This window comes from Saccostrea echinata, unplaced genomic scaffold (genome assembly GCF_033153115.1).
Source record: "Saccostrea echinata isolate AGI-Se365-2 ecotype Australia unplaced genomic scaffold, CSIRO_AGI_Sech_v1 ptg000054l, whole genome shotgun sequence".
NCBI classification, from domain to species: Eukaryota; Metazoa; Mollusca; class Bivalvia; order Ostreida; family Ostreidae; genus Saccostrea; species Saccostrea echinata.
Window position 1 is genome coordinate 43,015,235 of NW_026889803.1, and position 11,739 is coordinate 43,026,973.

Genomic DNA, 11,739 nt, shown 5'->3' on the forward strand with positions numbered 1-11,739 from the left:
AATCTCACAAGTGTTAAAATTATTTGTCTTTGAAATACCATGCATACACCAAAGAGAGTAAAAATGACCTTTTCTTCATGCTATAACACAATTTTTCTAGATAAGTGGGTTTTCCCTCCATTTTTTTAAACATATATTTTCAAATTACATTAAAAAATATACAGTTTTTCTTAACAAAAACACAGAGCAAGGACTTGTTCTATGTTAAAAATACACTTTTATGACACAAAATTCATTAGGAGAAATAGTTGGAAGTCCAGTTATTCAGAAGTCATATCACAAACAAAATTTAAATGCCACTACCTTTAATGAGCTGTGCAGTGTTAGCATGTCAGTGTCCAACAAAGAAAACTGATACTTAGGATTTTTATTGCTTAGGTTCAAATCCAAAAAAATCCCCTTTTTTACCATAGATTAATTTTTGCTGAGAGAATTTTATACCTTTCAATAATTAGAACTTGTCTAATTACTGAGTTCACAAAGAAGATGGGCGTGTTTGGCGTGTGATCTGCAGGAATAAAGCGTACGAAACATTTATAGTTTAAATGTCTACGATTTGGTCGGCTGACCACAGCTGGGCATATTCTACAAAGTTACGCACATGGAAAAATGTTACATTTAGCTTGAAATACTTTGTCAAATTAATATATCAGTCCACTTATCTTAATGATTACTACATGTAAAACTTAGTAACGCTTGACATAAATAATAAACACCTATAGCGTATAGTTAAATGCAATTACATGTATATAACTAAGTATCAGTAGGTTGGAAGAATTGCTTTCGCTTTCGGTGCAACAGAACCAGAATGTATCTATTTAAAAATAAATCAGTACATAAAATTAAACAGACAAACGAACTGATTGTTTGTACTAAAAAAAAAATATTAACGCTCCATGCGAGGATCGAACCAAAATATTTCTTTTACATTGCACTGTACAGGTAACGCATACTACTGAGCTATCACCACTACACACACTTTATGGTTTTTAAAGCGACAATGAAGCACCGCATTTACACATCAGAATTTTTTTGGAAAAAGTTCATTTTTTATCGTCTCTGGGTCTTCTCTCCATTTTTTACGAATGTTTGTTAGTTTCTTTGCATTACAGTGCATACAAATAACGTTTCAAAATCATGGAGAGATGACCCAGAGGTAGCAAATTTTTAGAAAAACGTGTTTGAAAATGTAACATTTTGTATCAAATGACTCATCTAGCCAATTTTCAAATTCTTTTTTAGCAAATCAAAATAAAATATCGGGAAAATATTTCCCTTTCCTATTTCACAGGAACCCGATACATCAAAAGAATGCTAAAATTTCATGTAACAGGTCAATGAATTTTTCACTTTTCAAGTGCGCCCAGATTCCTGCCGAATGCCAATCAAAAGCGCCCTCGTTCTTTAATTTGATTTTATATATTTGAAGCTGTAGGCATTTTGCATGCCTTGTTCCCATCTTCTTTATAAATAATAAAGAAAAACATTTTGAAGCTTATTTTCAGGAGTTATGTAGAAACTAAGTTTTCATTTTGTTTTAGTCCCATTTATCAGTCAGACACAAAGGTTGAAGTATTTCTTTGTATTAGGAAGGAGAAAATGTAAATTTGCCAGGTCTGTTATTTTTTTTTAACACAGTTGAAATCAGTCTGGGGTGTGTTTTTGCCCACTAATTTAGGGTGTCCAATTCTAGCATTTAGTACGAACAAAAAATTGTGATTGGGTTGCAGTTCACATTTAATTGATTATTGCCTATTACTTGTGTGAAGATTGGAAGGGGTCAAATTACATGCACATATCTCTGAAGAATTTCTGATATAACGCGTGTACAGCACGAAATTAAATTGGGGACAGTTAATAAGGAATGGAATACCGTATTTAAAAGAAAATCAAGAAGAACTTTAAGCGATGAGTAGGTAACTTCTAAAGTTAGAAGGAACTAATTCAAGAATTAAACATCACAAAAGCTTATCTGGAATGTAAAGGGTTTCTAAATAAACGTTCCATTTCCCCACTGTCTTGCAAATATCATTGAAATATACTATTAATTATCTGTGAATGTAAGATAATAGTGAAAATCTTTCCCCGAGATGGGTACTAAGATTAAAAAAAATAAGATGAATACTTACTTTTTTATAAGGTTTCTTCTATTGTGACGTCAAGGACTATGATGTCATGACTATGCATTCATTGTGACGTCATTGCCCCACGACATTGTAACATTTACCGCAACATTTTCAAAATGGTCATTACCACGACAAAATGGTCATGTTCGCTAGCCAAGGGTTTTCGGTCAGCATTTGCAAGTACTTGACGTTTTAAATATTTCTCTTTATTTATAAAAACATTTTCCATACTAAAATAATAACTTTATATCGCATGGTTTTTCTAATAAAAAAAAAAGAGAAATATTTAGAACTTCAGATACCTGTGCCCAATTATATGGTGAACAGAGCGGACCAGAAACACCAGGCACTTTTTTCATGTATTGGGTGAAAAGAAGGGAGTGGCCCCATATACGAAACTAGTTCCTGTGCCAGAAACCTCTTGGCTAGCGGGGATGGAACTATTTATATACTAATGTGTATATAGTAATCGTCTTTAATATCACGATTTCCTATGTTTGTACATTTCACGATGGGTTTAATTTCGCAGCAACTGAATTTTCTTTAGTTTATATTTACAATTTAATAAATTATTCTTTAAAAACAAAGAAAGTTACGGCATATTATTTAAAATTAACAGATACAGAAACTAACTTTAAATCAACATAGTTATAATACGCTCGGCTTTCCTGCTAATTTTTAATTATTTACCATTTTACTTACAGGAAATGGAAAAGCAATTTTTTTGGGGGGGGGGGGGTATAAATACGTGTAAGTGAATGCTACATTTAAATAACAGCAATAGTCACGATGGTTTTAATGTCGTGGAAAATTCTTTGATCGCAAACATAGTTAAATTAAAAATACCGCAATGTATTTCACTTTTACAGTGTATATATAAATAAGACACAGTATCGTAGTCTAGTGAGCTTGTCATTCTCATTTTTTGTTTATTTAGTTCTTTTTAGTTAGTTTATTTAGTTTTTTTTTTCTTCGCCTTTCTTTTCTTCTTTTTTTTTTCATATAGCGGTTATCAATTGTTGCGGTGTTGAACATTTTATTTGAAGAAGAAATGTCGCAGTAATGAGTCGTAAATTCCTGCAATGTCGGGGTGATATGTTCTTCCATGTATACAATAAAAAATATCCAGGAAAGCACAAAACACATTTTAACCTTTTGAAATAACAGCTTTCTACAATGCAAAATAATCTATATTCGATTAAATCCCCATGATTTAATTGAGCTATGTGTGTAGATTCTAAAAATATACTTTGATAGCAGGATCCAACCTCCTTAAACTTTGTTTCTGTTTATGGTGATAATGCAGAATGACCGTATGTAATGTTTGGGGTCGTCAGAAAGTTATCAATGTCCTTGATACAAGTATCTCTTGGATGTTTTATGGTTTTCCTTTCGAAATTGAATAAAAATACGTAAAATATACAGATCAAGCATAAACAGAACATTACTAATGCCTTTTTTCTTTTCTTTATTTATATATTAATTTATTGGGAGGGGGGTATGAATAGAAGTAATTTTTAAAAACGATGTCCGGAAAAGAGTATTCTGTTACGATTAACCGGTTAATCGGTCGGAACGCCTTACGGTTAACCGATTGGCAATTCTGTATTCGATTGCCATCCCTAATATATATATATATATATATATATATATATATATATATATATATATATATATATATATAATAAACCATAATCCCGCTCCCTCCTCTTTTCCTATCATATGAAAACACAAAGATATATATCGTAAGACATTTTCCCAAAATATTCAATGTATAAAAAAGTTTAATTGTGTATCTTTAATATAAAGATTTAGAAATCGTATACAGCTATATTTGATGCTTTTTTTAATTTGTCTTGAATTTATGACAGTGTGTGAGATGTGATATGCATTATACTCAAATTATGCATCACATATACTTATCCACTGGCTGTGAGAATAGCTTTCAACAAACCCGCGACAGAACTATTCCCTGAGGGCTTGGTGGATAGTAATTCACCTATTTACTGGGTATGAGGACAATAGCAAGTTAATAGTCCCCCGAGACAGCAACTATTTTCCGAGATGTCATATTTTATATACATGTAGAAAAAAATACACAGAGGTAATATAACAAGCTATATCCCGGGTATACATGGTATAGCTTTGCTATATATCTGAAAAATTTTAACTATAAAAAAAATAGTTAATTTACGTTCTGCACTTTATATAGGAAATATTTTAGCAGGAGTATAAATTATAATAATTCTAGTTACCATATCTATCAACAGGCATTAAATTTATCTTCATCGTAACCCCCTTTATCCGATGGACTCCTAGCAGGCCAAGGATGAGAATGGAGGGGGGGGGGGTTCAAAAGAATGGCTTACACTCCTAGAAGTGAGTTAATTTAAAATTAGGCATTTTACAATGTTATACGGAAGCTGGCGTAATATTATCTGAAGTATGTAAGACCGCAATTTTTTTTTAAATAATGTTTCATGATAGTGCTTTAAATATTGAATCCATATATATTAGAACGTTTTCTTATTTCTTACTTCTTTTTTTACAATGAACAACCAAATTCATTTACCTTATTAGTCTACATATAATTAAGTATAAAATTGATTTAGATCTGAATTTATCTCCAAAGACATGAGAAACTCAAATATGAAGTAATGTATGTCTTTGGGAACATTTCATCTCGGTTATTTTCATTGTAAGGGACATAATTTTGTTCTGACAATATAGAACGTCAACGTAAGTTTTAAAAATTCTTTTTTACTTATACATTGAAAACACGATTGAAATCTTTTCCAAAGTTTAAATGCTGATTAGAACTAAATTCTAATTGCAATGTACAAGTTTAAATCATTCCAAATTATCTAAAAAAAAAAAACAAACAAACATACAAAAAACAAGAGCCCCCCCCCCCCCCGAAAAAAAAAACAAAAAAAAGTATTTTCTTCCCATGTAATGTTCCACGGTCTTTGATCATAACCAGATAGCCAGCTGCAGACAGCTGATTTGGTAATATGGGATATAGCAAATGTTCCATTCACAGTCACAAATGACTGCAGCGATGGAGGAGACAGTGACGAGTAGCTTCCTTAGACCACAACGTGACGTTTATGTTACATTTAGATCCCCCTTTTCTTGGATGAAGACTTTGTCTAATTAGAATCTTCATAATGGCTATTATTTTTCCACATATTGAACTAGAAACCACAGATCAAATGAAAACCAACTTGCAAACAAGATTTTTCCACAGGAAACACATCTTATTTAACATCTGAGCAACTGTCGAAATAAAAAAGCAAAAAAAAAAGAAAAAAAGAAAAAAAGATTTACAGGAAATTTTTCAAATTCATATTTTCAATGAAGTCTCAAATCCCAACGTAATATGAAATACAAGTATATTCCAGGAGGAATACCCCCGTTAGTTTTACAAATCTGTACACCCCCTCCCCCCAAAAAACAAACAAACAAACTTTAAAAAAATCTGTTGATTGGAATGAAGCAAAAATGTGTTACCTGAGAAAAATTTAGCCTAAATCGGGAAAGTTGGCATGTATGATCATTTAAACTGGAGCCTAATTCTACAGAAATATCAAAGAGAAATTTTACATAATTAAAAGATAAAAAAAAATGTAGTGTTTAAAGTCTGTAGACATTTGAACCAATTAACTTAACAATATAAAACACATAATGATCGTCACTTAAAAGCCTTTGGTCTCATAATGATCAATCAATATTTGTAAAATCAAAGGGTTTATGAATATTGAGCACTAATGTTATCTTTTATGCATCCTTTTAATATAGATGAAATCAATTTTTTTCATACACATCTGATTATAATTTAATTAAACTGAGTATAAAATATCAACTTTCATCAATTATTTTTTTTCTAAAATTTCTCTGATTTGGAATGGAGTTTTATCCATCAAGTCAATTAAATCATTAGTCAAAGTCAGTCTCTTTTCCTTCCAGTTGAAATGAGTTGGTGGATGATTTTCGCCATTTTCAAATTCAAAATATTTACTGAGTTCTATGGCAAGGCTTGACTTAATCAGTCCAATCCCTCCCAATTTAGCCATGGCTGGGTGGTAAACTCGCCCAGTATTGGGCAACATGCATATCCGTGTGGGCAAGAATTCAGTAGTCATAGCATTGCCAGCACCTCCATAGGATAAAAGTGCTTCTCCTGAATCTGATTCTATGAGGTGAGTATACACAATTGCTTTATCATCACACCGAATGTAATTCCGTTCCCTTCCACAAGGTGATAAATATGGAAATTCATCTGTATATCTGTCAGTTTCATTTAATCTCAGCCTTTGAAAAAAGAACACCAAGAAATCCTTTTCTGAAAGTTAACAAAAACAAGAACAGTGAAACATACATGTATTTATTTGCATGTTGAAATACATCAGATAATCATCTAAACAGTACAATAGATGTAATATACATTTATTCAGGTAACTAAGCTATTACTATACTTGTATTTCAGGATTTTACATTGAGCAAAACAGATTATGGCAATACTTTAGCATCAATGTGCCTGTGACAATGAAAGCTAACTATTGGGGCTTCTCACATTTCAGCAAATTTTGTACAATTTTATTTTATGCTTCTGCAAAAAGTTCTATAACATATATATTCTGGTACAAAATTTATACCCCATAGTGGTTTTGATAATAACTTTCATACAAACATAATAAACATTTTATGTAGTGTTACTCAATTATTATCTGTCAAATAGTAAGACATTGAATTTTTTGAACTATCATATTCACACATCCATTTTTAAGCAGTGCTAAAGAGTGCTATTTTATGAGTTTACAATATTTTACAGGTGTCCAGGAAACATATTTGCAGACTTATCTTACAATATTTTTGTGGAATCATAATTATTTTTGGCAGAAACATAATACTGATTTGCAGAAATTTGGAGTCAAAAATAGAAGCCACTAGTCCTTATGGACTGGTGCTTATATGGACTAGTGCTTAACCAAAGGATGATAATTCTTCAATACACTGAAAATATTGATGATAGTATGTTTCTTGAATTTTTTTTATTGGAAATTAGGGGTGTTATAATTTCTTACTCCTCTTACAAAAAAAAGGGTGGGGGGATTACAGAAAGCTTTGATGAAATAAAAAAAATTTAGAAAATAATAATGATATTGATGTGGAATTGTTAGAATAGAGGAAGTGAGCTCTTGAAAATATAAGAAAGGAAAAACTACATGGACATATTATCCAGAGCAAGATGGGTGGAGGAAGAAGAAAAACTCACAAAAAACTTTAGAACAAATTTTTTCAAATAAAATTATAAAAAGGGTTGAACTGAATGAAAGTACATGTAATAGCATATTTGATCAATCAGAGATTTTGAATCAAGTTAAAAAGTGTTATCAATGTCCATACTCTGATACAGACTCTGAATTGATTGATATTGATTTAGAAAAGAATCTAGCAGAAAGTAAAATATTGCAAGTTTAAAAAAATATGAAGAATAACAAATCTCCTTGAAGTGATGGTCTCACAATAGAATTCTTCAATTTCTTTTGGAGTGATCTTTAAGTCTGTATTATGCGAGCAATAAATTGTGTATTATTAACAAAATGAGAACTTATTTCACAAAGATTAGGGATAATTTCTTGGATACTCATTTGTGACAAACCTATACAATTTTTTTTAAAAATTGGTGACCAATAACTCTACTAAATGTGTTTTATAAACTCATATCAGGATGTCTAAGTTACAGAATAAATTTAAGAGTGTTTTTCATGGAAAAATATATTTCAATCAGCTAAAAACTGTTACATTGCTTCTATCAAGTTTTGATTTGTTTTTTTTTTATAGTAAATATATATTTAGAGTAGAATATGTAAACATGGTAAAATTGTGATTACAGCTGTATATAGATATACTATAGATCCTTTTCCAACCAATTTGTTACGATTATCGTCTAAAGAATGAGTGTATGTAAGCTAGTAAGTGTCTGTTGATAAAAGTGATTATAATTTAAAAGAAAAACAGCTGTAAAGTTTGTAAACGTGTTATAATACTGGGCAGTAAAAGAGAAAAAAAACCTGAATGTAGTCAAAGATATCTGTATGCCAGGCGTTTTTCACAATTTTAATATTTGACGTGCAAGGAAATTTCACTGCCTCCAACTGAGGCCATCCTTAAAAAATGCTTGTTTGGAACTGTTGCCTTGGGGTTTTCAAACCCAGGAGGGAAAGAGGGAACTTATCTTTTTTTTCAAAATTAAAGATAAATTAAATACTGTTGATAAAAATCTCCATAAGAAGTGAACACACTATTTTCTGACTTTTTTGTAAAGGTATTTCCCATCAACAAAGAACCCAGTTTTTGCTTAGATATGACGCTAATTTAAAGTTTTGGTGGTGCATGTAATAACAGCCAAGAATTGATTGAATATTAAAAAAAATCTTACTTTTGGTTAATAAAATCTTTCCAAGAGGGGTCATTTCAATGAGACTGGAGGCAATTCCAAACAATAATTTTATTTTTCCCTAAACTTGATTTTCGATACATGCAAATCCAATTGAATGTCAAACTCAAAACTTATGCACAATGCTTCTAGTTCTCACCAATCTTACTTATTAAAAGAAAATATCACTCCACATTTCGATACAGGTCTCACAAGATTTCAAAATGCACAAACAAACCTCGACAGTTTTATAAAATGTTTTCACCAGACATTTTATATCACAAAGGAACAATAAAAGCGATATTAATAATTAAGTACTAGAAGCATTGTACTGTTGATAAGATGTCATGTGAGTTAGACAGTTAATTCGGTTCGCATATATGGAAAATCAACACAAGAATGACACCTCCAATTGGAGGCAGCAAATTTCCGCTTTTCATAATGGCGCCGGTTTTGACATTTTCCTGGCACATCAAATATAAAAATCATGAAAAACGCCTGGAAAACGTTAGATAATTCGAACTACCTGATCTGAACAGGTTGGGACCACTCGCCCAAATGGGATATAATAGCCCATTTGGGATATAATTTCCCAAATGGGATATAAATTTACAGTGCAAAAAATGAAAAAAATTATTTTGGCTATAAATATCATAAATCCGCATCAAAACACTTTAAAAGGAATAACTTTTGGCAAGCAAGTTTTTCTGCAACCCTACAGTTTGTTAGATTGATCCCCAAGAAGTTTAGGAACTTCTGAGGGATCAATCTCCTAAACAGTGCATACACAGAAAAACTTGTTAAACTTGTTGTGGTCCCAACTAGTCCGAAATATCTGATGTTTTCCAGGCTTTTTTCACGATTTGATATTTTACGTGCCAGGAAAATGTCAGAACTGGCGCCATTACAAAAACTGGAAATTTCACCGTCTCCCACCAGAGCTGATTTTTGATACTTGCGAACTGAATTAAATGCCGAACTTAGAATTTATCAATAGCACAATACTTTTTGTACTCACTAATATTAATGAAAAGAAAACATCACTCCACATTTCGATACAGGACTTGCAAGATTTTAAAATGCACGAAATGAAAAGAAAACCCGACGGTCTGATAAAATGTTTTCACCAGACTGTATTTTTCATAAACAAACCATAAAATCGATGTTGGTGAGTACTTTTTTTTTTTTTTTTGGTTGTATAAATAGATTCTTTATTTCCAAATCAGGGCCCTTTCAGGCATCACAAACAACAACTATGATTTCTACAATTACAAACAGTACAGACAATTTATGTGTATACTAAATAATAATCTACAGTACATGTATTTGTATATTGTACAATTTGACACTGTATATGTAAGTAATGTTGATAAATGATATAGTACTACCGCGTACCCTAATGCAAAGTGGGGAGATTTTACAGTCCTCGCATTGCAAAAGATTCCATGTGGCAATGCAAAAGTACTAACTATTACAATACATGAAGTGTCAATTTTTGTATGTATTATTATTACATATATTTACATGTACTATATATTTAAAGAAAATGTTGCAATGTGACTTTATATGCATAATATTTTAAATGGTTTGTCTAGCTAGTTCACATACAGCAAAAAGCACAATATTTTCACAGTTTAGAACCCACAACAACTTATTTTGGGTAGACTTTACTTTACCGGTCCCCAGATCCGCAAGATCCGCGCGCTCATTGCACTATGACGTAAGATTTACGTCACTCAACTGATTAGGGTTAGTTTTACACATTTTTCGACTGGTTAGGATTAGTTTTGCACCCACCTGAAAGATTAGGGTTAGTCCTTGCACAAGTTTTCGACTGATTAGGGTTAGTCTCGCATCCATCCGAGAGATTAGGGTTAGTCCTCGCACATGGGTTAGTCTAGCATCCGCCTGGGAGATTTGGGTAAGTCCTCGCATGCCATCCGAGAGATAAGGGTTAGTGTCTTGTTTTTTTTAGATTAATTAGGAAATTCAGATGCATCTGTGTTTTTGTAAGATCTTAATTCAGCTTCAACGACATCTCGTTGGTTTGTTTACATGAAAAAAATGGCTAAGTACGAAAGAAACGACATTAAGCATGCGCCGAACGCGCTTCGTTGACAATTATTTTTTTTCTCCTTTTCAATGAATAAAGTAAACAATATTTATTACTTTCTTCAGAGAATGAGGTTAAAAACTTCGTTTAAAAACAAAGTTTTAAACTAAACTTTTACCTGTAGAATTCGATTTTGGGATCAAAAAGGCTTAAAACCTCATACTTTTAATTTTTTTTTCGATCGCTCATGCGATCTCATATATATTGAAGTCGCCTACGGCAACACTATATTTTAGCGTGTTTTTCTGGGGACCGGTAAAGTAAAGTCGTTCCCTTATTTTCATTATTTAAATGAGCAAAATTGATACAGTGTGTTTGTATAATATTCATCATATTTACTAAAGTACTAAAGGCATTGCACTATTAATGGTGAACCCTATTAATAAATTGTGGATTCAGCTTTTAATTCGGTTTGCAAGTATCGGAAATCAACCCGAAAATGCCGCTTCCAGTTGGAGGCGGCGAATTTCCAGTTTTCGTAATGGCGCCGGTTCTGACGTTTTCCTGGCACGTAAAATATCAAAATCGTTAAAAAAGCCAGGAAAACGTCAGATATTTCGGACTAGGTCCCAACCTGCTATATGCTGAATGAATGTAATGGTATGCATATCCCTTTAGAATTTATATCCTTTAGCTTACCTTTAAAGCAAGAGGTGAAATTCTTTATCCTGGCATCATCAAGAAATAACTAAAAAAGAATTTACTGAAATATGTGATTTTCAAGAAAGTTTGTATATTCAAGTAATTTTGAGGAAATTCGAGCTACAATACTAACCTGGCCCTGATGATCGATAAAATAAAAATATTCCCTTATTCTGGGTCCTAAATTCTGACCTTGTATATAGTGAACACATCGATTCGTATATTGTTTTGTTTGGACATGCAGAGCTCCTCGAAAAACTAAGGTGCTTGCAGTACGAAACATTTTACTTTCGCAAATTTCATAAGTTTGTTTACATCGGAAGACATAGTGTTGTCAAGCATGCGCAGAAAATAGGACAGTTGTTTGTTACGACAAATGTCATTGGAGATTGAAGCACTACCGGTTACGATAATAG

General features: G+C 31.9%; 1 protein-coding gene across 1 annotated transcript; it reads right to left on the bottom strand.

Moving 5' to 3' along the window:
- Positions 1 to 5,839: 5,839 nt before the first annotated feature.
- Positions 5,840 to 11,636, bottom strand: LOC133172159 (UPF0598 protein CG30010-like). The gene is made up of 3 exons (XM_061306999.1): positions 11,457 to 11,636; positions 11,321 to 11,369; positions 5,840 to 6,471 (listed from the first exon to the last, which is right to left on the bottom strand). The coding sequence occupies exons 1-3, from the start codon at positions 11,604 to 11,606 to the stop codon at positions 6,002 to 6,004; spliced, it is 669 nt and encodes a 222-aa protein (XP_061162983.1). The 5' UTR covers positions 11,607 to 11,636; the 3' UTR covers positions 5,840 to 6,001.
- Positions 11,637 to 11,739: the final 103 nt, after the last annotated feature.